The sequence below is a fragment of the Motacilla alba genome, chromosome 4 (assembly GCF_015832195.1).
Source record: "Motacilla alba alba isolate MOTALB_02 chromosome 4, Motacilla_alba_V1.0_pri, whole genome shotgun sequence".
NCBI classification, from domain to species: Eukaryota; Metazoa; Chordata; class Aves; order Passeriformes; family Motacillidae; genus Motacilla; species Motacilla alba.
The window spans coordinates 14,939,772-14,966,343 of record NC_052019.1 but is presented as its reverse complement, the minus strand read 5'-3'; the positions used below and the strand labels follow the sequence as shown (position 1 = coordinate 14,966,343).

Here is a 26,572-nt window from a genome sequence, read left to right as displayed (position 1 = left end):
TAAGCAAGGAAATATGTATTATCCCAGCCTTTCTTGGTTTATCAGGAATTCAATGAAAATTTCTACTGGCAAAGCAGAGGGATAACCACTCGGACATGCTACTTGTTTTTAATCTTTTCACCAGCCTCCATATTTTACATGCAAAAAGATTTTCTTTGGATCAGCCATTGCTCCTTTCAAGCTGTTTAATGGTAAGGATCAGTGATTTAATAGGAAGGATCACTTAGTCCATTTTAGTCCACAAAGTGTCATTTTAAGCCTGTAAATGATCTTGCTATTAAGAGAAAGTTCCTGAGATCCAGCCTGTTCACCAGTTTTCCTACCTGAACACTTGCTGATCTCATTTTTCTCTTCTTTCTGCTGAGCTCTTTAATGCAAGACAATGTCTGAGGGTCACTGTTTTGAGTATCAGGGAGTCTTCCCAGGTACCTGCATGAAGGGTAGCCTAAAAAAACTAAGGGGAAGTTTCAGCCTCATACTGATGGACCCTGCAGTGCTGCCACGACTTCAGGTTCCATCCAAAACCACTCCCCTGTTGCCAGAGCCCAGGGGGACCCAGACCCACTGCACAATATGCTGCCAATACACATATAAACAAATCAAAACACCTCTCAAAGATTTTTCCCCATATTACAGGGCTCAGGCCAGGCTGAATGGGGCTTTGGGCAAGCTGGTCTAGTGGACGGTGTTCCTGCCCATGGCAGGGGGGTGGAACAATACGAACTTTAGGGCCCCTCCCATCCAAAGCAATTCTGTATTACATGAAATCAAACATAAGGCCAAGTGCTGGTTGCAAAGGAGAACAGATCTTTCTGTATTTCATTTGTTTCCTAACAAGTTTAATGATTGCAGGCTCTGGCCGGGTGAAGTGCATCAAAGACCAGGGGAGCAGCAATGCTGTTGTGACAGGGTCAGAGAAGTGGCTTTTCCAGCTCTGTGTGGTTCTGGGAGTGATAACATTGATATCACCCTATCACACATTAACTCAGCCTCCTCTCATGTTTCTGGGCAGCACTCTAGCAGTGTTTGATGTGTGCCTGAGGCACAAGCCAACCTATTAACCTTGAGCAAATTATGAGAGTTAGCTTTTTCAGATTAAAACCATATTTTCAAAACCCAACCTTTTCCAAACTATATTAAGAAACATTTATTCCAAAGAGTGGGGAAAATGCATGGTTATTTTTCCTTTTATTTATTTTCTGTGGATTCGGAACACTTTGTATTGGTTTGGAAGGATTTTTTTGCTTGATAAGTCTTCAGCAAAGCAGTAGGATTTGCAAGTATACTTTTCTGGTAGGGCATGTCTGCACGGCATTTCATGTGTGATCATGCATAATAAAAATGTTTGTTGGAAATGAGCTTGCTCGTGTTCTGCCATGTATGTGATCCAGGCAGCCCAGACTTGCCAGCCACCTGCATTACAAAGCCATCACTTACTCCAGCACAGTTGCTCATATTAATTGTGCACCTCAGCTTCCAAAAGCACAGTTGGCTTCTTAGCATCTTACCACATTACCACTGACAAGAACAATCATCTTTCTTAACTATTCTGGCCAAGAACAATCTGTGCTCAAGATAGAGACTCAGGATGCTTCACTTCCAGCTGCTTACAAAGACAATGACTTCTCTGTATCAGATGGGGAGGATGTGCTCTCTTTCTCTGCTCTCCTGGGTGGTTGCATATAGTGTTTCATACACTGAGCAGGTTTCTGAGTTGTTTTTAGGGAGTGGCCTATTTTGGTCTTCTGAGAATCTTTCTTTCTTAACTTTCTGAGGTTCTGTACAATGTGAAACTGAATTAAGAACATTTCTCATCAGCAATTTTATTATAGATCTTGATTTTACAGATAATATTTTGTATTGCAACAGAAGAGGTACAAAAGTGAGCATGAAGACAAACTTGTAACTGATAGTCAGAAATAACCTATTTGAAAGTATTGGTATGTGTCTATGTTGATTCATTAAGTAGTTACATAACAGCTTGCTTGTATTTTTATACATTTCACTTAATGTAAACATTACGGGTGAGGTCTTGGGTTGGTCCAGCCAGGCTCAGTGCAGGCCCTCTACTGCTATTGAAGAGATGAGGTTTATCTAGAGCTGCTCAAAATGACACCGGCTTGTGCAGCTCCATAACGATGCTTTGCACTCTGGGCAGTCACCAAACATGTGGCAGTACAACCTTCTCCCTGTGGGACCATGGAAACCCCAGTGTGCCTAAAGGTTTGGCCACTGCTGGTCACCCTGTCACCTCACCACCTTGGAGTGTATCTATAGCAAAGCCTGCTCTGCTCTCTTGGTGTCAATGGCACTGACAGAGGCACTACATCCGTGGCCACAAGCTGGCCTCAGATACTTGTTTTGCTATAAATGCTGCACTTGAGACTGGTAAAATGGAAATCAAAGGAAATCAGTGAAACCTGCTGTTCCAGTGCACCACAGCACGTCAGTGCTTGTGAATTATACACCTCAAGGCATCACCTTTCACTGCAGAAACTGAGGTCAAGAGAGACTCCTTATTGTGGCAACCATTTGATGTTTGTTTCTATTCCAGTGGATGGCCAAGCTGGGGCCTGAGGGACCTTTTATGAAAGTTGGAAGGCTACTGTTTACTGCTATATTAAGAACAAAATGTAATCTGACCAGCAATGGTGTATCCAGTAGGATTTTAATGGAGCTATCTGAGTCAGTCTCACTATTTTCTCTCCCAGCTGCATACTAAGCAGTTTTTACAGGTGCAGGCAACCCTCTGAGCAGTTTCTGTTTTTTTCTTAGCTCAGCTCAGCTGTCTTCCCACCAGCTGCTTACTGTGATACCCACTAAAAGGCAAGAACTGCTCTGCCTATTCCATTGCTTGCTTTACCTGGTCAGAAGTGTCACAGTACCTGGGAAAGCCATGATTCATACTATGTGTTACTGGGCAACATTCCCCTCTGGGGAAGTTTGCACTGGGGTGCAGGGAAAATGTAGCACGCCCTGGTCATTTCCTGTTTAACCTTTCAGCAGGAAGGAGGATGAGCACTGATCTAGGCAAGTTCTGCCCATCCTGGAAAGTCTCCTTCTCTTCTGTGCATGCCCCAGGGAATCCCTGCTCTGTGCCAGTGGCAAGCTGGATGGGAGGGAGCAAAGCAGGGCAAAGCATCTGCCTTCAATGCCTGACCACAGCCCCCGCCCACGTGAAACAGTGTTTGTGTGTGTGTGAGTGTGTGTGTGTACAGCATCACACCTCAGGTATCATCTCCTGCTATTTGGCTGTTAGTATCACAGCAAGGATTTCTGGTTATGGACTCAGCACACACCACGCTACTGTTATCACTCTTAGCTATGTAGCCACATCTTCTCCAGCTTTGCACACAAGTAAGGAAATTCTCCAGCAGCACAGAGAACTCTGTTTCATGGAATTGCTGAGCTGTTGGTGCAAAGCCTGCAGTCTGCGTGGTCTGGGTTATGCACACACTGAAGCAGCTGAACAGGCCTGAAATAAAACACAAAACAAACAAATATTTAATAATCTATTTGCAAGTAAAACAGAATTCTTACTTCACAGCTACTGAATGCAATGTGAAAATCAAAGTGCATGTTACATCCATGCTTATTAAGCAGATGGATTTTCTGAGGGTAATTCTTATTGATCTTGCTGCAGAAAGGTAACTTTGGTATTTTTAGGGACAAGGGCAAATCAGTACAAAACAAAGTAGGATCTGACCTCACAGTATGCCAGCTATTCTGCAATATAAAAAATAATTACAAAGAAGAAGAAAGCTCTCTCGCACAGACTGTGGAATTCCTGCCATGCTGGAAGTTCACCATCTGTCTTACTAACTGGTAAACCCTACTGCTATAACAACAGAAAGCTGTTGCTGTGAATGTCAGATATGATGAGATTTTTTTCTAATGCATCCAGTGAACCTAGTTTTAAAGTTACTTCTGGAAGATACTGTTGACATGGAAAAAATCAAGAGAAAATGACCAGCAGCAGCTGCTACATGGCATGCAAAGGCAGATGCTCAGCTGATACAGACCCACGCAGTTCTGTTTGTGAGGACTACAGGGGAGTGAAGCCAACTTACAGACTCTATCCTGAAGTTTGGCTTTACCTGTACATCTCTTGTTTTATTGTTATTCTGCATATAAAACAGTAAAATTAATTGTCTGTGTTACTCAACCCAGTTGTTTATATATGTGTTAGTTCAGCTTTGACAAAAAGCCCTACTTGTCACTTTACCTCCAGCTGTGAGTTGTGGGACACAGCAATGAGTGTCAGGTTCCTCCCTGTGCTAAGCCACAAGGGGTGTAAGCTATGATATATTTCCCCTTCCTGCCTCTTCCCATAACTTTAGTCATCATAGCCTGAAATAATCTGTACCTACTTACAGGTCCTGGGAGTATGGGTTAAAGGTTCCATTTACCCAAAGAGAAAGAAAGGACACTATTTGGCAGATTTATGCTCCACACCAGCACTAATTTTTTCACCAAGTGCAGAGCGCCCATTAATCAGGTTCAGCAATACCCAGACAGGAATATATTGCTCTGCCTTCAGATTTAAAGACCTATCATTTTTCTCCTTTGCAGACAAATTTTTCCATACTTTAACTGTTGTCACAAACTCAGAAGCTCATAGAAATCTTTGTTTTCTTTGGAAATGTTCTTATCCAAGTATGAGTCCTTGACACTGAAAAGCTGTTCCTGACAGATAAGATATGAGCAATATTGAATGTTTGCCACTTTTCTAATGTCTCTAAAGAAAAATTTTGCTCTGTGAAGGTCTCTGAACCTGCACATAGGGATAAAGGGTCTCTGGCTTTTGTACTTCCTCAGCAGGAAGATGGAGATTTCAGGCAAGTCAGGACTTGGGCTGCTGTTTCACAGACTCCTGGTTTTTTTGCTCCTGACAATGGTAAATCACAGTAATAAGTAATGCTTACCGTGTCTCATGCCTCACTCTCTGACAAAGCAGCAGGACAGAAAGGATGCTCAAACCATGGTGAATGAAGTAAGGACCACCCTTGGCACCCTGTGTTATCTGTGTGCAGCAGAGGGGAAAGCTGCCTGTTTGGTTCAGAGTATTTTAGGTAAAAGCCCAGTCTGAAGAAAATCTAGTGGCTGGATTGCTCCCTTCCTGAAAACAACTGAACATGCTCAATGGGAAGTGCAGGGCAGAGAGCAAGCCCCAGAGCCAGCCAGCCCCAGGGCTGCAGCCTGGCTGGGAGCCCCTGAGAAAGACCCAGTCCCCCTGGAGGGATGTCGTGGCAGCAAGGAGGAAGTTTGCTCTAGCTTGCTGTAAACCTGCAATATCAGTTTTTTGTTAGCAAAGTCACCACCAATAAGAGTGGATAATTACCTGTAATTGTCTTCACAGATGATCTTAAAGTTTCGTTCTTCCAAAATGCTGATTAACCTCTGAATGGACCGACCTGAGCAGGATTCACTGTGGAGAGAAGGCTTCAGTTACTTGTGTTCCTTGTGTCTTCAAAATGCTCACCTAAATCCCACACTATGACGCTCCTTTATTATAGGTAAGAATCTTTAGAAGCGTGTTTGCCAATGTGCTGTGAAGCCCATTGGGTTTGTGGAGCTCTGGCTACCTTTGGGCCCTTCCTGGTAGAAGCTATGTGACACTCAGCTGTGCATCTTGCATGAGAGCTTTGTGCAGCAGGACATCCGTGGGACATGACTCAGTCCCATTCCCAGTTCAGGGTGCTCTAGAACTGCTCCATTGCTGCTGGTGGCTTCCACCCAAGCAGCACAATACAAGGCTTACTGAAATCTGTCAAAGGGCAAAAGGGTCAAGTTCTCTATGTGATGAGAAAAGGTCAGCCCTGGAAGCCAGCAGTGAAATCCCAGGTAGGAAGTGAGATAAGAGGAAACTGATAAGAAAGCAGGGGATAAAGCAGGCTCTGAGCACCTCCTGGATGTTTGACTCAGTTTACAGCTGCTGCTCTATTTCAGCAAGGGGATGTTTCAACCACTTCAGCATTGGTAGGAGCCCTAAGTTGTGTATTTCTTTCCCATCCAGAGAAAGGTTTCAAGAAACATGTAGCACTTTCATACCTTCAAGATCTGCATCTCTAATGTAATTAAATAACCCAAGGGCCCCAAAGCTGTAGTGAGAGGTTTGACAAATGTCATAGGCACAGATAGAGACTCAGCAAAAGGCTTGTTACCTCAAGGTAAAAATCATCTCTTCATCCAGAGTATAGGACTCACTTCTACTACTGGGGACAAATCCAGTTCCTAACGTATGACATTAGTGGAGAGCATTGCCACCTCTTTTTTTGTTCACTAGACTTGACAAGTTATCAGGGATTCAACATGGAATACAAATCAGAAGATATGAGGAATGCACACTATTGGGGCTACCCCCCCACTCTCTCCTTAGAAGCAAGTAGAAAATAAGAAGGAAATTGCTGTGAACTTGTCACAGGAGGAGGATGTGCCCAGCAAGAGGGCTGGCAGGGCACTGCCTTGTGGGAGCTGTTGAGGGGCAGCACAGCTAAAATTTCTGGTGCTGGGAAATCATGGGAGAAAGGGTCCAGTGCCATGTGCGGGGAAACCGATGTAAAGATTACTCAATGTCCTTTTCTCCAGCAAAACTTTATGCAAAAGACCACAAGACTAAGTCTGGCATGATGTCCCAGCACAGATGCACCATGTGAGCCATGGCAGGTGTGTCAGCTCCTGTGAAAGGGGACTCCCACACTTTTGGGTGCCTGGGCTCAGGGAAGGGCTGCAACACTGCAGCTCTAACTGTGTCACAGAGCGAGGCTGTCTGAGCAAGGTCCACTCTCCTTCCTGAGCTGCACTGCACCATCACAGCCTGCTTCCTCATCCATGGCACCACAGCTGCTGTTTCTGTTGTGGAGATGATTAAGAATAGGAAAAACTGTGGCAGGGCATTATGGCCATGTGGGCCACAGAACTGGCTCTGAAAGGAGGGGTCAAAGGCACAGAGCCTCATGCTTAGTGTTCCAAATGTGGTAGATCTGCAAATGAATCTGAATGGGATGAAAAACATCACTCAGAAAGGCTCAGACGTGATTTGAGGTTGCTGTTCTGGTATCAGTAATTCCATGGTAAGCATTTCAACTACAGATTTGTTATTAAAAATCACAGAATCATTTAGGCAAGAAGAGACTACTTGAGATCAAACCAATATGAACTGGAAAAGGTTGCCCAGGTCCCAGTTAAGTTTTTTGGAGTATGTCCACAGATGGAGACTCCACAACCTGATCTGTCATTCAAAAATGGCTCAGCATAATTATACTACTCCTGTGGGCAAACATATCCATGCTTGGATGGATACATGGACATGTCTATCCTTGCAGACATAGTCTGGTCTCTGACTTCAGTGCTGCACCCATAGCAAAGGTCTGTAGACCTCAGTGGAGCTGAAAGGTTCTTAAAGGTCATGGGACCTCTTTGAAAGCAAGGAAAATGTCATTGTGTTTTACCTATACCTGTGCAGCAGCACCTACAAAAAATACTAGGAGAAACAACAGTACAAATGTTATTTTTTTCCTGCAAAGTAAGCACCTAGAAGGTGAGTGTAAAGCAGATTTCATGAGTTTGTTGTCTGGCAGTGTTGCTGCCAGACCTGAGCTGTGCCCTGTGCCTTCCCACACTGCTGGTCACTGTGCACCAGTGTGACTCACCTTTGAGGTCCACCAATGTTCTGCATAAGCCAAATGTGCACTTCAGTGACTTTATCTGGATCCAGGTTAAAGATCTCAATACTTCCAAAAATGCTGTAAGAATGGAACATGAAACAGCAACACATTCTTAGTTATCTCAGAAAGATGCAGAGAGTATGCTCCCCAAATGCTAGTGCTTATTAGCGCTGCTGTTACACTCTGTGGGAGAACATTATCTTGCCAATGGATTTTCATAGACTATTTAATTGCCTTACAGACAAATGTTGTCTCTCCATTCTTATTTCACTTTCAGGAGAACTTTTGAAACTGTCTGCAGACAGAAACAAGCTGAAGTTTTGGCGCCAGGGAAGTGAACATAGCTGTTCCCCCAGAAAGCATATTCTTCATATTTTGATATTATTCATGACTGCACTTCCAGCCAGGTAGCCCAGTTTAGTGAAGTAACATCAAAGGAACTGTAATAATTGAGCAGTGAGAGCACACTGCATACCCCACCTGCACACCCTCCGAAGGATTTCAGTTACAGTCTCTGAATAGGAGTGAAAAGAATCAGCTTTACAACATCCAGGGGTGAGTTTACCAAAATCCTTTCTGCACTGGGACTCACAGGCAGACAACAACATGCAGCCCCAGAGAAACATGAATGGTTTTGTGTTGAGTGAATACCTGCTGCTTCTGAAAGCTCCAGCTTCTACTGATCCATTGAGCATCACTTGCACCACACCACATGCTGCTTCTGCAAACTGAACCAGACCAATGGACATTACACTCTGACACTACATGCAGTGCCATGGCAGACTTGGGGCTGGTAGAATTAATTTATTTCCTCAGAACTGTCTAATACAAGCAGAGGATCTGGACAATATTTTTGCAGAACATTTCAGTGCAAAAAAAACCCCACAAACAAACCTCTGAAAGCTATAGCAAAACTGTGACAAAGCCCCATTAGACAGCTATGAATTGGCAGTCTAAGGCTGCATAGGACTGGTACAGCAGCTTGTTTGGTTTCAGTTTTTATAGGGCTTTCCAGGGCCCCTGCAGCTGCAGCTGTCTGTGGTAACTCACAGTAATCCTCAGACTGCTGTAGCTCAGAAAGCAAGGACAAGCCAGAGCAGAGGCATCCCTAGTGTAAGGACACACAAACCACCACATACTTGTTTCCTTGTGACTCGTGCTCTGTGTTCTTTTGTGGCTTGGGATTTTTCTCTCTTGATATTTTAGTAAAATTATCACTGAGGTTTTTTAAATTTGATTTTTAATATAATGGATCATGTAATCACTGCTTTTTTATTCTTTAAAACCAATGTCCAAATATTTAAAGACTACTAAGGTGTATAAAGTACCTAGTCTGGATGTATAAGCCATTGGTAAGGCAAAGAATTTTTAAAAAGCTTAATACAGGTGACTATACTAATAAAATCTTTCACGTTCTCATAAATAATGCTGCTCAAATTCAAATCTTGAGAGCTGCAAAGTTTCAGGAAGTTTCATTATGTGTAACTTTCAAATGAGTTTTAGTAGATCTTGAATTTAAATGGCAAGGAAGCCTGCAGCTGAGCAAACCTGCATCTGTATGTGGTTCTGTCTTTCACACACTCTGGAACTGAACCATTTTCACTCCTAGTTTACCCACAAAACATTTTTTTTTATGGTGAGCAGACTTTTTCTGACATACAAAAGAACTGGAGCATACAGGAATGCTTGTTTTCCACCCGGGTAGTCATCTACTGATAGTCATGCCAAGGGTGAAATCTTGAGAGACAAGTAAAATTAAAGTAATACAGGACATCAGGTATTTCTCTGGCAGTTTGATCCTGTATAGTGCTGATTCAACAAAGCCGGGCTAATTGCTTAACTGGGACTAGCAGGATCTCATTCCTGTGATGGGAGTTGGCATGTGTCTGCAGGTGGGGACATCACAGCTACTGATGTGGAAGGATGTGCTCTTCAGGTTTATGCTGGGAAGTGCAAGGGGATTCTCAGCCTCTTGGAAAATGTCTGTGCCAATTTGGGTGCTGTTTTCCACATTAGCATGGAATGTGGAAACTTTAGTGGAAATTTTCCACTAAAATGGATTTTAGCGTAGCAATTTACGTTCTGTGATTTAATTAAGGTGATTGTTATAATTGTGAGTATTGCTTGCAGAGCTCCAGGTCTCTTCCAAGGCAGACACAGACACTCAGCCTCTGTCCACAAAAAGAATGCCTGAACTACAAGGGCATCAAATGTTGTACATAAAATATGGGACCTTGGATTCCAACACCATGATTTTTAACACCTGGAGCAAAAGATTTTGTCAACTTCTACTATTCCATTTTTTAAGTCCAATCTGCAAAATGATATTTTTTGGCAACATCAGGAACTTAGTGTCTTTCCTTACTTTTGGATTCAGATCTTACCATCTTGGATGCCATTTTCCAGAACACAGAGCCGGGGTTGCTCTCACATTCATTTCGTTTTGGACAAGATTCATAGTTGATTCCTGAGAAAAAATACATTTATAGAAGAGCTAAGGTTAGAGTGAATATTTTTGCAAGGGTTATGTGGCTTTGTGGGCAAAAAGATTTGCCCTCTATCAACGCAAGAAGGCTAAATGAGGAGAGGGCTCTACAAGGAAAAGGAATTTGTATCTGCCCAAAGATCTTCCTGTTTGCTCACAGTACTTTCAGGGAGGCAGTTGCAGATCCCATATCACAAAGAATTCTCAGAAAACAGAGAATGGAAAACACAAAATCCCGAAAGTGAGAAACAGGTTGGCTCTTGACAAGTACTGTCTGATTGCATTGAAAAATTAAACTTTGCCCAATATTTTCAGTAATTCCAGCCCAGTTTTAGAGGTTCCTAGCCTTAAGCACCAACCCAGGAGCCACGTGGGCAGTGATACCCCAAGGTACCTGCACACTGCCCCAGCACTTTGATATGGCCAGGTCCTTCCTGAATGACATTCCTGCTTTGCAGTTTGTCCCATAGGAACCACAGGCTAGAAGCAAGCAAACAAAGCACAGGGGGCTAGATGTGACCATCAGGTCAAGCAACAACTTGGTGTTAAAATAACATCCAATGTTGTGGTTTTTAATTTAACCTGAGAAATTGGTGTTATTTTCAGAATTCCAAAATATTGGGCAGTTACTATTTTAAACTAAACCACTGGAAAATTATGTGAAAAGGATTGTGTTGAGATGTAGATTACCTGGGGCAGAGGGGTCTCCACACCACGAAACTCTATCAGCCATATAACCCAGCAAGGTGTCCTCCAAGGTAAGGAAATTTTGATTGGATTTTGTGTAACGATGAACGAGGTCACCTGTCTTGCTCCAAAACAGTGACTGTGAAATAAGGTACAATGTCTGATAAGTGATAGCTATACTACAGCTGGTCAGAAAACTGTTCTGGAGAAAACCAGAAAGTTAATGATTATGAAGGAGTTTTGGACTGCAGCAAGTTCACCTTAGTGGGTCAGTTCTTATTTGAACACTGTCGTTTGCAGAATACTTTGGGTGTTTTTTGGTTTTTTTTTGGTGGAAAGGGACATGGTTAGCTTTTAAGGGATTTTGAAAGAGAGGTTTGGCTAGTTTTCATATATTTACCAAATTTGTTGTTTGCTTTTGAGCTGCACATGGAAGAACAGCTTTCTGGAAGCAGTGTCCCTCTAACAGCATGATGGCATGGTCCTTACAGACAGCCACATGCTCAGGGGATGGGGACATCCCTGCCACTTCACTGGGATGATCCTGGCTTGAGGCAAGCCTCACCCAGGGATGATTCCCAGCAATAGTGTATGGGCAGGGTTACTGGGGCCCAGAGGTGCAGCTGCAGGGCTGTTGCAGTGAGTGCAAAAGTAAAATGCCATCCTCATCAGCCCTCAGACCCTCCCAGCTGTTATGGGTGAGATCCCATTGCCCAGACCTGGCCTCCCACCACAGCCCACCCTGCGCTGTGCTGTACCTTGTTGCAGGGTATAGGATGGCTCGCTAGCTCCATTAAAGGCTGATAATCTTCTGGTGTGATGTTACAGGGGTTCTTGTAAATGAAGGCATCTTTTAATGATTCCCATATTTTTAGACAATCCTTATCTCTGCCAAAAGATGAAAACATAGTTAATAAATATTTATGAGCATTTGTGCCTGTGAAAGGTTCTCCCTCTGTTGTGGTCAAACACTCTGGATCAGATGTTAGAAGAATTCCAGCTATGCTCAGGCACCAAATACATGATCCATTACCAAAGCAGAGTATCTGCAGCAGATTAAGTATATACTGAGGAAACAGCAGTTGAAAATCATCTCTCTTCCCTGCACTTCAAATTAGTTTACTGCAATATCTTAAAAAAATCTTTACCCCTTAAATCTTTACCCCTTAAAATGATCAGTGCTGATTTTACATAACCAAAAGACCAAATTTCTTGATTATTCACACCAAATCATGAGAAGCAAATAGCTTCTCAGACTGTATGTTGTACATTTTAAAAGTATGGTCAAAGGATACTGTCCCCTCAGATACAGCAAGCTGAAAATATGGCTGTGTATGTCCCTGCAGAGAGTTTGATCCTGGAGAAAAAAAAAAATCTGTAATTTTATCTAAAACAAAACCAGAGATTTAGCTTTCTGGGACCTGAGATTATTTTTATTTATGCACTAATTGTCAGCTGTTGACTTTGCTAGAGAGCAGTTAATTTGACATGTGTAACCAAGATCCAGATCAGGTGCTGCTGTGCAATGCTGTCTGAAACTGAGCCTGGGAGCAGGGACAGGAGGCTCAGCCTGGAGGGTCTCCAGCTAAGCAGCCAACTGAGGCAGCCCTGGCATGGCATGGCATGCCATGTCATGTGTCACAGGGCCAGCCCCAGCTGCATGAGGGACCACATGTCTCTTTTGTATGAGCCCAATTTACCTCTTGGCAAATAAAGATGAGTAACAATGAGCATTTTTTTTTTTAACAGGACTATTATCTTTCTTTCATTCAAGAGCTTAAATGCACTTTCAGTTGCATCACTGTAGAAATAAGAAGCCAAACTGTGGGTGCTGCAGGGAGCACAGTCATTGTTTTGTGTCACTCCTTTGTCAGCAGGAATTCACATTTTACTTAGCAGGACTTAACTTGGGTGTATTAAATTTTCTCCTGGAGGAGATTTCTCTGTCTGCAAAGCATAAATAACCCAGAGACCATACCCCAAACTTTGGTACTTTATTTAGGGGGTTAGGAAATTCTGAATACCTCTCCCTGTGACAAGGATTAGCACATGGACACACTGAATCATCCAAAAGAAGGGGTCCTGCTGATTGGGGGTGACATTAGAGAATAGGCAGCTGTCCCGTTTGCTCTGCACAGTCAATGCTATCATAAAGGCAATTTGTGCAGCTTGGCTGTAAGCACAGACACATCTCATAAACATTGATATAGCTCAGACTTTCTAATTTGTCAAATGACTCCAGGCAGGCTTTTTTTCTTTTTTTCTTTTTTCTTTTTTCTTTTTTCTTTTTTCTTTTTTTCTTTTTTCAAGCCACTCCTGAAATCTGCTATATGTAAGAGCATTAACAGCCCCACGTGACATCTGGGTACCCGGTGATCTATCCTTTCATATGGCAAAATTTTTATGCTTGGTCTCAGAAGACAAAATATTTTTCAAGAAACCATAAAAAAACCCCTATTTTTTTATTTCCAAAGCAGAGAGGTAGGAGATAGACACAATATAAAACATTTCTGCTGCTAGATTAATGCCATGGCCATGAGAGGCACAAAGAAAACCATCCAGGTGATTCATGATCATGCCAAGAGAGATTGTTGAGTCCCTAATGCAAAGAATCAGTGTTCCATCCTTTCAAACTTAGCAGTGCATGACATGTGTCAACATCACCAGTACCTGAGAGAAGAGTCTTTATGTACAGTCCTGGCAGAGCTGAGCAAAAATGCATCTTTAATGTCATAAAAGCTGGTAGTCTTAGCCTGCAAGTGGGGGAGGCTCTTCTGCAGCTGCTAATCACTGTGGAACTGCCAGCTGTGTCACAGGGAAGAATGTAAGTCATGAAGATGGGCTTTTATAGAAACTAGGCAATTTCAGGCATTGTTTTAGAAATAAAAATACAGATCATCAAAGCAAAAAAAAAAAACATAAAAAAGCTAAACAACCTTTTCTTTTTGCTGTCCTCGCTTATGAGCATGGGTTTTTTTTTACAAATGAATAATAATAAATCATTGATTTGCCACTGGAAAGCTATTTCTTGGATATGAAGCACAAATTTTGTCTTGCATTCCAAAGAGATTATCAGGCACAAAGAACTGTGGTTTTGGTTTACATATGATAAGCAGTGAGAAGGCTTGAGGACCTGCAAACCTCAGCTCCAGGAAGTTGTGCCATTCTTTCCAGTCTCACTGTTGGAGCAGATTCTGTTAATAAATTTTCACCTGACCTTTTTCCAATGCAGAAAGAAAACACTTGTCTGGTGTGCAGCATTTAACTCACACTGAGCAGAGGTGAGGGCAGAGACTTTCTGTAGCTCTGGGCCTTCTGAAACAACATGAGGAGTTTGCTGGCATGTGGTATGCTAAAAGTTCCAGCAAGAACAGCTTCAGGTTGAAACAAGAACATGTGCCTTGCCAAAAAAAAAAAAAAACAAAACCAAAAAACAACAACAAAAAAAAAAAAAAAACACCAAAAACCAAACACCTGAGAAACAAACTTTCCCCTTAAAGCTGCTTCAAGTCATAGAATGTGTTTGATTTTGTGTTCCTTCTGGATTTACAGAAGAAAGAAAGGCCACAAAAGAGAGCCTCACTCTACCAGTGAATTAAATTTATCTAATTCAGATAACTCTGGAGTCCATGGGGAATACTCTTATGTCCCACATTGCTGTGGGCCTCGGGCCCTCTCTTTCTCTGGCATTTGTCTGTGTATTTTGGGTTGTATACAAACTAATTCTACATCCTATCTGTAAATACCAGATAATCTCTTCAGGCATAATGTATTTCTTCCTTTGAGGTTAGCTTTTTTATGTTAAAATATCTAAATCATTTTATTCTACTATAGACTCTGAAATATTGAATCCAGATTCAGTGATATGTAACATAAATACACTCTAAATTTGTGTTTAATTTTTTCAAGTTTTATTTTTATGAATAGGGCTTGGGCAATACTGCTAAACATGAAATAATAGCTAACAGAAAGAACACATGAAATCTTCTGTGAACTTGAAAACTGCAACACTTCTCTGGAAAACAAGGACTGAAGAACTTTTCTTAAGATTTTTTTTGAGCCAGACATTCCATCCTGAACTCAGTATAGCATTCAGTAAGGGTTGGGATACAAATAAAATTTTCCTTATTAAATTCAAATGTTGTACATACTGCAAAGCATATCCTCCATTTGTCCTTACACTGGGGTAAAAGTTGCATTTTCCAATAAATTTGAGCATTTCTATCCATTTGCCTTGTATTTGAATATCACATTAATCTATCAAGTGAAAAGCTGGGGCCAAGAATATTTCCATTAGCATCTATCCCAGCAGCCAAATTTTAATGTGCATATTAGAAAAATGGACAGCTTCTGCATCATTATTTCTTGCATATCCACACACTGGTCAGGCTAACCTTGAAAGAATATCCTTACACTGAAAGGAATGGGATAGCACTGAATTATCTGGTAAATAACTGTTACTATAGATTTTTTTTTTACTTTGCTTTGCAATTTTTTTTTCTTTAACTGGACATGACAGAGCAAACTCATCCCCAATTGAAACTGATTTATTTGGTATAATATCAAGGATAAGTGTCATCCCCTCTGATTTCAGTTACACCATGAACAAAGTCTTGCTTTCAGTTCAGCACTGGACTGACACTGAGTGCTGAAAACATCTTAAGAAGGGCAGTGTTCCCTCGGGCTGTGCTGTCTCTAGCTTTCTACTCAAGAATTTGAGAGTGATGCTTAAAGTATGGGACCTATTTCAAATTTATAAGTAAAGAATTACTTCCAGGCTTTGTTCTGGAGAACTCAATCAACTCTGCCCATGTTTTTAAATCCCCCTGCCAGGCAGAGACACTTTGCTGGTGACACTTGTTCTCCCCTGCAATCAATATCAGATTTTTCCAAGGTCCAGAATTTTATTTCTAAAACATTGCAATGTCTTCAGGCCACCCTGAATTTTTAATTGTGGCCTTGCGGTGAAGCTCTGAAGTTACAGCTGGGAACAGTCCCCTGAGCCCATGTCCCTAATCTGTGCAGTGATCAAATCTCTGCATTTTGTGTAAGAAAATCCTTCTCATTTGCTACCATCACTAGACTGAGCTGTGATGAACCTAAGCACTCAGAAATCTGACTCTTTAAAAAGTCAGCAAGATGTTTGTGGTTGTGACATAGCTCCTTAAAGATACAAAGCCAGTTTTCACTCTTCTGGGGATCTAAGGCATGGGTTTCACCTGTAAAAACCCAGATATCTCAGAAGGAAAATGTATCTCAAATGAACTAAAGGGTATAGCAACATTTCTGCATCTAACAGAGCCATCTTTGCCTGTGTCAATGTAATGCTGCATTTTGATAAACTGTGATGGCTGTGACAGCAGAGAAATATTACACATGCATAGTTAATCTCTTTTTTTTTCATGTGAGCTTATGTGTAGCTATGTCTTTATGTCAGAAATTATACAAGGACCAACTATATAATTGGTATACAATTATATGCATATACAATTATATGTGTATGCCTGTGTTGAGAGGAAGCCCTTTGTAACTCAGAATCCTTTTGCTACCTTTTCTGCCCTAAATATTTCTGGGGTTTTATTTCTTCAGCTTTCCCTTCCCTGATTCCAGCCTTGCCGTGTCTCGCTGCTGCTTTGGAGCTGCTTCTTTGGAGCTGCTGCCAAGCACAGCCCAGGCAGCTGCGGTTCACTGCAGTGAAGCTGGGCTGGAGCTAAAAGCAAGGAGAACACTGCCATCAGCTGGGACAAGGAGCTCCTCGGGAGCAGCAGCTGAGGTCAGCCCCAAAGCCCTGGGGTGACAGCGTGACCCATCGCCAGGGCACGGAGCTGAAAATGGGGAGGGGCACACCGTGGATCGGCTCCCTTCCTGTTATTGCAGCACCTAAACCTCCCATCAGACAAAATCAGACAGATGTGAATTAAGAGAGGTCAGCCACTGTCATTGCTGAGGATTGGAGGACATTAATGCCTGCTGGTTTCAGCATTAGGATAATGGAAAGGGGGAAAATTAGCAAGGAAAAAGATGAAAGAAGAAAATCCGACACTGAGCTCAGTGTCTTTGAGAAGCACAAGCCTCTCATTTTGCATTTAGTTTAATTATTGCAAAGTGTCTGCCACTATAACACTTATGGTAACAGATTTTTTTGTCAACATGAAAATGACATGCTTGAGAGTTTTGGCAGCCTGATTTGGTAAGTATTGCTTTCTGCTAATTACATGGTTCAAAAGTCAGCACACGAAGCATTGGAGGAGCTGACTGGGCATAGAGAGGGAGCTGCAGAACCCTGCCTCACAGGAAGATGACCTCTGGAAAGGCTGCCTGTAGGCAGAGCAATTAAATTCTGCACAGCAAAGAGGGGGAGCCTGGAGGTCTGGAAAAAGAAGTCCTAAGTGAGATTGCTGCAGGGTGCACCCCAGGGCTTTGTCTGTTCCTGAACAGTGAATGACCTGGAGCAAGGGACAGCTCCTCACCACACCAACCTTTGGCAGCAACAAGAAGGTTTTAAGGGAAGGAGTACTCGTGGCTTTGGTTTATGGCTCCTGGAGTATTTTATGTGAGTGGGGAATTGCTGCTGCAGGACAGCACTCAGCCTTGTCACCCTTCTGGGAAGGGCTGAGCCAAGGGGGGGCAGCTGTAACCAGGAAAGGGTTCATCTACACCGGCAGATTGTTTTGCTGCCTGGATTTCAGCCTCCCTGGGTGAAAAAACAAGCTAAAACCTGCTAAAGCAGGTGGTGTTTTCAGAGGTGCTCTGTAAGTGGAACAGAGCCTCCAGAAGGGCAGAAGTCTCACCTGGACTACATTTTGGCAGAGGGTCAAAGTAGTCTATAGTTTAAGCTTCCAAGCGAGAGCCATGTCATCAACAGATACAGAGGGAATAAATTTTAGCTGCATCTTACCCTTTGATCAGAGAGGGTGTTGGTAGTAGAGTTTCAATGTTAATATTAAACTTCTGAGAACACTTCTGTAACAGTGATCTAAATTAAAGCACCTACAGGGAAATATTCAATGGCTTAGTGCACTTTCAATTTTTCCCACCCATAGCATTAATTTGCGCTACATAGTTTGGTTTTGTTTTGCTTGTTTGTTTGTTTTTAATATAAATAAAGCTGCTGGAATGTGGCAGAAATGCAATAGTTTGGGAGAAGCCCCTGCTTCAAGGGTGGGCTTTATCAGCAGGACACAGGCAAGGGAACAGATCAGAGCTTTAGTACATCTGTGAGTGGGCTTCTTGATAATTCCTTATGTTGTGGTCATCCCTGGGAAGACAGAATGCATCTTTAGCGTGTTTTTTCCTTGGACACTTGAGACAGACTTTCATTTGACCCTAGAGGGAAAAAGGATCTATTCCTCCTATCCTTATGGATAACCAGGGATACATTTCTTCATGGTGCTCTGAGGTGTTAAACAGCTCTTGAATTTTAACCATACCTTAGCAATGACAGCTGAATTATATCACCTCTGAGTGTGGGGTTTTTCTCACTGACATCTCCACAGATGTTACAGAAGAACAGAAGCAGGAGAAAGTGGGAGAGACCAGTATTCCCCTTTACAGCAACAAGCTCATAAAAACATTTGATAATTTCAGTCCTAGGGTGGTGCTATAATTTTGCCCTGTAGAGTCAATTCTATAAAATCAATAAACAAGAGAGAAGGTAAAGAGCAGGCAGCTAACTGACTGTGCAGGACTAAATAGCTGCAAAGAGTTACAGTGAAAAACTAAGTTGAAAAGTATTTAATCAGCAAATACTTCTGATCAACATGAAGAAGATCAGCACAGGCAGAATAATATTCTCTCCAGTATCTGGGATTAAAACCAAAGGAGATTTTGACTGCAAGGATACTTTAATATAGTGATGCAATATGTGTAAACTAACCTAAATGTGAAAAATTATTTAAAATCCTGTGGAATCTTGCAGTAAGAACCATTAAGTATCTATACACTGTAAAATTAATGTAAAAAAGTTTGTGCATATGAGAAATATAGAGTCATTTAATAACAACTTCTATATGATAAAAACTCAATAAAGAAAACTGATTGGTGAGTTGACATACGGCTGTCAAGTGAGAGATAAATTCAGATCTCAACAACGTTTCTGTACCTCAGCAGTACATTGGTGCTGGCCATGGACAAAAGACAATGTATCTTTTGACATCTCCCCCTTACACTGGCTGGGTGCTCAGACCTTGGGTTGCCTGTGGAGTTACAGCAGGGGAGGGTAGATTTTCAGCACAGAACTGAATGGCTTTTCACAGCCTAGCAGTGGCATTTATACTCCAGAAGAACAGAAATGAATATACTTGCTGGTGATTAATTCTCTCAAGAACAAATAAATGATAGCTACCCACTGCTCTATGGAGTTGTCTCTTGCTAAAAGAAAGTTAATTCTTTCTAATGAACTTCCTTTAGAAAGAGATGACAACAAAACCCAAATGCAGTCCTACCTTACAGCCCAGAGTGGTTATGGAACCAGCTTTAAGCAGCATGAGGACTCTTTAGAAGGACAAACTCCAGAGCCAGTAGCCCTGCCTCTATATTCTCAATCACTGTCTATTTGTGCCCACTAAACATTATATCCCAGTTCCCCATTAAAGCTCAGTACAGCGTATTTCAATAGAAGTGTAGTTTTAAGTTGGACTCAAAGAGTTGTTAATATTTATAATGACATCTTTGCTACCAAGAAATTACAAGAACAGTCAAAGTCACTTGTATACAACTTAGGGAAAGACAATTGTAAAAGAAAACCTTGTTATAAACATTGAGGGACAGAATAAATGAAAAGCAGAGCAATGAGGTTTCATACAACAAAGGCTAACACAGAGAAGATATTAAAATCAGCACACAAACTCATGAATTAGGGAGAGGAACCTTAACAGCATACACAAATGTTAGGGCTTGGGTATTTTAATAAGCAGTGTGCTATTATGATGATACAGTGCCCATCTTAATGCTGAGAGACAACTCAGTTGTAGGAACAAAACATCAACACAATTTTCATTAGAGATTAGCCAAAACATTTCTTCATTGCTGTTTGTCCTGGTTTCCCAGTGGACTTCTTACAAGTCTAAAAGCAATTCCTAAGAAATGAAGGACAAGGAAGGCACTTCTGGTGATCATCTAGTCCAACTCTGTCTCAGAGAAGGCTCCTCAGGATCAGGATCTGTCTAGTTTTGAATGTCTCCAACGATGGAGCCTCCACAAAGCCTCCAGTCAACCTGTTCCAGTCTTTGATCACCCTCATAGTAAAAAACCCCTGTTTTTTCCCTATGTTTAATTAGAATTTTCTGTACTTTAATTAATGCCCATTGCCTCCTATCCTGCAACTGAACACCATCAAGAAAAGCTTGACTCTCTCTTCTTTACTCCTCTCATCTGGTATTTACCACCTTGAGCCTTCCCTTCTCCAGGCTGGACAGTCTCAGGGCTCTCATCTCTGGATCTCAGACACTTCAATCACCTTCATGGTCCTTCACTAGATATGCTCCAGGCGTGTCCCTGACTCCCTTGTAGTGACCAGACCAGAACTGGAGCCAGCACTCCAGACACGTCTCACAGGGCTGAGCCAAGGGGAAGGTCCCCTCTGTCCCCCTCTGCCAATGCTCCTTCTCCTGCAGCCCAAGGCTCTGCTGGCTCTTGTCACCAGGGCACACTGATGGGTCACGTTCAGCCTGTCACCAGGCCCCTGTGTCCTTTTCCACAGGCAGTGCAAATAAAGCCTTTTGTTTGCTCTGGGACCAAAAAAGATGGCACAACAATGATAACAGATTTTTTTTTAGAAAGCTTATTCTTACAAACAAATAAACGCTGAGTCCTTTGCAGTTTGATGGATATCAAATCAGGAAGCTAGAAATCTTCTGAGCATTCTAAGAGGGTCTAATGCATTACAACTGGGTAGTGACTTGTACTCTTCAGAAGACTGGTTCAGTAATGGTTTCTCTCATCAAGGCACATTTTCTCAATGAAAAAAAATCTTAGGTAAGTTTTGGTATAATATCATGGCTGTAAAAATAAAGCTAGGATTTTTGTGACACTGAATCAAATCATGTTTTTTTAGTACCATGCTTGATGTGAAAGCATTAACAATCAGTGAACAAACACAAAGAAATTAGATTAAAAATGCCTAGTAAAGCATGAAGGCAAAATGCAAAAGTAAGCATACAACAACAAACCCCAGATTTCTTTTGGGAGGAGATTATGCTGTGAATGCAATAGTATCTCACACGAAATCACGGTCCATATGTTCTTTTTGACAAAATGTATCTCCATCTCCACAGGCTGCAAAGGAATGGGAAGGCAAAATGCATTCATGATTGTGCAGTCAGGAGACAGAGCTCTCCTGGACATGCACCAACTCTTACTACATTTAATGGAATTATAGACTGTTAAAATTTGTTGCAACAGAACTTGCCACTAACAATAAAACCAACATTGGTTGATCTAATTATATTTAAGGGGGAAACATATTCTGTGTCCATACAAGATTGCATGAAAACTGTATTGAAGTTCTACACTTTCAGCTTCATCATCAGGTTTTTGTGTTGCTTGGTCAGGCACAGTGGCATTGTTTGGCTGGGCAGTTACATGTGTTATTGACACTGCTCCCTGTCTGAGTCCTTAGTGCCCTCTTCCTGTCAGAAGTTAGACAAAAAATAAGCTGGTTTGACTTCAAACAATTTAAAATTTTTCAAATAGTAGGTCCTTGCCAGCTTCTCTGGACACAGCCCTGTGTAATGTGCTCCAGGAGGATCCTGCTTGGGCATGGAGGTTGGAGCAGCTGATCCTCTGTAGCCCCTTCAAACCTGACCCATTCTGTGATTCTGTGCTGCTGTGAATTAAAGACCAAGAAGTGACTGCAGCTGTGAGGGGGGAGCAGTCACTAGCTGAGAATAAAAATTCTCTCGAGCTGCAAATGTAAAATCAGTTATTTCTAGATCCCAAAAAAGCATCTTTTATGCTTTGGGCATTAGTGACTATGACCTTTTAGATAACATGGCTTCTCCATTCCTTCCCCAGGTCACAAAGTGCTGCTGGTTCCTGACCTCAGCCTGCCAATTTAAATGTGCTGATGAGGAAATCTAAACCAGCTAGCTTAGGCTACAGCTGTTGCCACTTTTTCTGCCCCAATAGAGGCGCCAAACCATCAGAAGCAGCATCTTCGAGTGATGGGTGAGTTGTGGTGTCACCACAAGTGCTCTCTGTGGGCGCGGATCTGCTGAACCCCCTGACCTGGGCAGGTGAGCCTGCAGCGCCGAGCCCCCGCTGCCCTCCCCGCTCTGCCTGTGCCAGGGATAAATTCCTGGGAGTTTGGCGGCGTGGGACGGGAGGTGACAAGCGGTTTGACAGCCACCAGAGGGAGTCCGTATTACTGGGAAGGAGAGCAGGAAGTCATTGGAGGTCAAATTGTTGCTTCAGACCAAATTGCTTTTGGCTCCATTCAGCCCAAGCTGCCGTACATACTGATGGCCGCACGGGATTTTTACAGGACTGGTGAAATCAGAACTTCTAGCTTCTGTTAATGTTGAAAAAAAAAAAAGGTAAGACTACCAAGCTGTGACAAATTATTGCTTTGGAGCCAGTATTTTCCAGAGAAGTCCAAAAAGAAATATTATTCTTTACTGTCAGTATGTAGGTGTGTGACTCTGTGTGCAGAGAACAAACCCCCTAAAGCCTGCTGCTATACCATCCACATTTCTTCCTAAAATATAGGGCTAATACTGAAAATGCTCTATTGCAATGTTTGGTCTTCTGTTTCTCTTCCTCATTAACTTTGTCATGACAAAGTTTATGCAGGAATACTGAGGAAATTGCATGTGTACAAACATTAGGAGTCAGCCAGCAGCAGGAATAAATCTGAGGATTGTATGGCACGCAAGCAGTTGACCAAAATTATTACCGGCAGATGCCGTAACACAGCACCAGAGAAATGCCCTTCTGTGAGCAAGCTCAACAGAGAGTTTTGATGAATTTGAAGAATAAACAAATCAGCAGGATAAAATCTGATTGCATGAGGTGTTTAAAAGCTCAGCTGCAGACAGCAAGAGCCTTTCAGTGGCCTCTCTGGGCTTGGGTTCAGCCCAAAGATTGTATTGGAAAAGAGAAGAGCACGACCAGAGCGAGCTGGCTGGGCATGGTGAAAGGGCTCCAGGAAGAAGAGGGAGAATGCAAAGAGGTATCCTCTAGAATTAAAGTTGTGATAGTGAAGGTGTGCACTAACATGTCAGAGGCCTTCTTAAATTATATACAGCACACAAATGCAAAAGCAGAGCTCAGTGGAGGCTGTAGAACTCTGTTAAAGCCATCTGTGATGGCCAGGAATAGTACAATATCCATTGTGATGTCAACCACCCCCCTTTTTTTCCAAACCTGCCAGCTATTCCAAATTGAAATATGGCACTCCAAAATGTAGTAAATGTCACTAACTACCTCAGTGAATAGATTTTATGTTCAGAAAATATCATCAAAGGTGGAACTTAGTGACTCTGATATAAAGAAAAGTAAAAATACATGGAAGCGTCCACGAGTTTACTAAAGGCAGATCTTAAAATATATATATATATCAGTGTAAGATTAAAAGGGCAAGAACAAAATATGGACAAATTTATGAGAAAATGAAAATATTTCTAACCAAGATAATGAAGTTCCCATGGTGGGAAGTAGTGGCAGCAGCAGTCCTGGCAGGGTACATGGCGCAGCTTGCCCAGCTCACAAGACTGCCCATGTTTCTGCAGTTCTCTGTTCCTACTCTTCTCTTTGATTAAGTGCACCACAGATCCCATACAACAGAGGATCCAAGGCCTACATTAATGATGAAAGAGAGAGGGATGAAAGATCCCACTCTCTGATGTGTCCTAAAGGCACCCAGGTCATTATCAGAAAGTGCCAGTGACAGAAGGGGTTGGTTCCACAAACTGCACAGAGCTCAGCGCAGTCAGAAATGAGCAATCCTGGCTTTCATTTCCAGAAAAGCATCTGCATTTAATTCTCCATTCAAGAAACTTCTGAACATTTCAGATGTACATAAACAAGCATAATTTTCCTTCTTCTTTGCTCTGTGCTTCAGAAAAAACTGTCTCTTAAATAAAATAAAACAAAAAAGGGTCCTACTATACAGAAGTAATTTAATCTCAAAGTAAGTGAGCTCGCAGCCACAAAGGTATTAGGCCCTGTTGGATTGTAAATTGGCCAAAATATTGCGCTTTGTACTAACAAACATTTTAGAAAACTTGTGATCATGAATTTGTGATTTTTTAAAACTGTTCTTGGATTAATTGCCTAAACAAATAATTCCTAGAGATATTTGTGGTCCAGATTCAGACTGTTGTCAGTGAAAACACACGTGGCCATGGCTGAAAGCATATTCACACAAAAGCGGTTTTCACATCTTCAGCATCCCAATTGGAATGAAACAAGCCCATGTAACAAAGGCTATTAGGCCTGAAAACAATTTCAGATTTAAATATTGAGTGTATAAATCTTTAATAAATTATTTTATGCTTTTAGAAACATGTATATGATTTTGGAAGTTTCAGGATCTTTTAAATTTTATTTGTAAAAGAATCCTCCTTTCCCTCACTAAAGCCACTCAAATATTTGATGTAAAGCACGAACAAGTCTCTGTGTGCTCAGGCCATGATTTTCCACATGACCCTTCAAATACTGCAGATCAGCTTTTTCATACAGTGCAGGATATCCAACGCCAAAAGAAACCCAAATGCAAGCAAACTATATACAGCTTTGTTCTCATCAGCTCAATGTCATGAAAAAAAGAGGTGGCAATTGCCTTTTTTAGGACAAAGACCAGGATGGTTCTGTCACCTGGCCAAGGTGTGGGGCAGCCCCACAGAACTCATCCCAGGGTGATGGAAAATTCTGCCAGAGGCTCACTGCAGACACAAAGCAGGGCAGCTGGTGCCACAGAAGGGATGGATGGTTCCTTGCTGAGAGACCCTGGCTGCTCTGGATCCCATCCTGGGTGTCCCCAGTACCTGCTGGGGGCCCCAGGGCATCCCTTATTTCATACCTTGCCTTTCTCTGCAATGAAGGGAATCAGAAAATCAGCTCTAATACACTGTTGCAGACCTGCGCCCATGGAATTTCTTCTGCAGGAGAGGAGGGATGGGATGCCTGGGGTGTTGCGCTACCTGCTGCGATGAGCTGAGCAAGGACCACCTCTGGTGGAAGGTGTTTCCAGGGACTGATGAGCTGGTATTGTGATCCACCTCTATTTCTCCATACAAGATCTCTGAGCTCATCAAGAAGTCTCACCCACATGCTAAATCCAGTTTTGGATAACCCCAAGGTACTTCTGAATGTTTTTCTAACATTTTTGTCTGCTCTATAAGTCTGTGTTGAGCCTTGTCCTTTCCCTCCCTCCTGTGCAGTTTCGGTCACAGGGCTGCAGTGTCACATTACAGACTTCGGCAGATCAGCTCTACAGCAAATTGCTTCACCTCCATGTACTCAAACGTGTTACAATTCAGCTTTTATTTCAGCTGGCATTAGGGAAGTTGTAAAATCCATTTATTATTATGTTTTGATTAGTGTTACTTTTATTGCCCCTGCAGGTAGTTTCCTTTAAAAGCCACCACTTGGGCACCGAGTTTCTGTCAGTACGTTTTCCTACAAAACAGGGTCCTTGGCCGCCTGATTTCTCCCTGCCCCTGCAAACCCAGTGCTCAGGGCCAGGCAGAGGCGAGAGACAGCTCTGTTCACCCGACACCTGAGGCACGACCCAGACCTCTACTCACCCCAGCTCTGGGTGCTGCGCCGTGATGAAGTTGTAGCATCTTCCCAGAATAACTTCTTGCAAGTTCTTCGTGGTCCCCCTGTCCTGCCACTTAAGCATTTTGGGAGTGACCTCGTGCCTTCCGTGGGTCAGGAGAGAGGCCAGCACGACGGCGAGGACGAGGGCGGCCAGCAGGACGGCGATGCCCACCAGGAGCACCGTGCGCTGCCGCATGCGGGCCGAGCCCTGCTGCAGCGGCATCGCGCTGAGAGGCGGCGGCAGCTGCTCCGCCGCGGGGACGGCGGGGACAGCAGGGACAGCGGCTCCTGCGGCCGGCCCGCGTCGCCCCCGCCCCGGCAGATGCCCGGGAGGCCGGGCTGACCCCCGCCCGCCCCGGGTCACCGGCCGCCCGCAGAGCGCCGGGCTGTCCGGGCAGCTGCGCCCTCCGGGGTACCCGGGCTGTCCCGGGATCCCCGGGCTGTCCCGGGATCTCCGGGCTGTCCCTGGATCCCCGCCTGTGCCAGGATCCCGGGCTGACCGAGGAGCGCGGGGCTGTCCCGGAATCCCTGGGCTTTGCCGGGATCCCTAGGCTGTCCCTGGATCCCTGGGCTGTCCCTGGATCCCTGGGCTGACCGAGGAGCGCGGGGCTGTCCCGGGATCCCCGGGCTGTTCCCGAATCCCCGCCTGTCCCCGGATCCCCGCCTGTCCCTGGATCCCGGGCTGACCGAGGAGCGCGGGGCTGTACCGGGATCCCTAGGCTGTCCCTGGATCCCCGGGCTGTCCCCGGATCCCCGCCTGTCCCCGGATCCCCGCCTGTCCCTGGATCCCCGCCTGTCCCCGGATCCCGGGCTGACCGAGGAGCGCGGGGCTGTACCGGGATCCCTAGGCTGTACCGGGATCCCTAGGCTGTCCCTGGATCCCTAGGCTGTCCCCGGATCCCCGCCTGTCCCTGGATCCCCGCCTGTCCCCGGATCCCCGCCTGTCCCCGGATCCCGGGCTGACCGAGGA

The 26,572-nt window shown here is 43.4% G+C and overlaps 1 protein-coding gene across 1 annotated transcript; it reads right to left on the bottom strand.

Moving 5' to 3' along the window:
* Window positions 1-1,122: 1,122 nt before the first annotated feature.
* On the bottom strand, window positions 1,123-26,265 carry CD38 (CD38 molecule). The gene is made up of 8 exons (XM_038135768.1): window positions 25,587-26,265; window positions 11,598-11,727; window positions 10,843-10,978; window positions 10,052-10,134; window positions 8,319-8,395; window positions 7,653-7,745; window positions 5,342-5,428; window positions 1,123-3,475 (listed from the first exon to the last, which is right to left on the bottom strand). Exons 1-8 carry the CDS (start codon window positions 25,823-25,825, stop codon window positions 3,394-3,396), a joined length of 927 nt encoding a protein of 308 aa, XP_037991696.1. The 5' UTR covers window positions 25,826-26,265; the 3' UTR covers window positions 1,123-3,393.
* Between the last annotated feature and the right edge of the window lie 307 nt (window positions 26,266-26,572).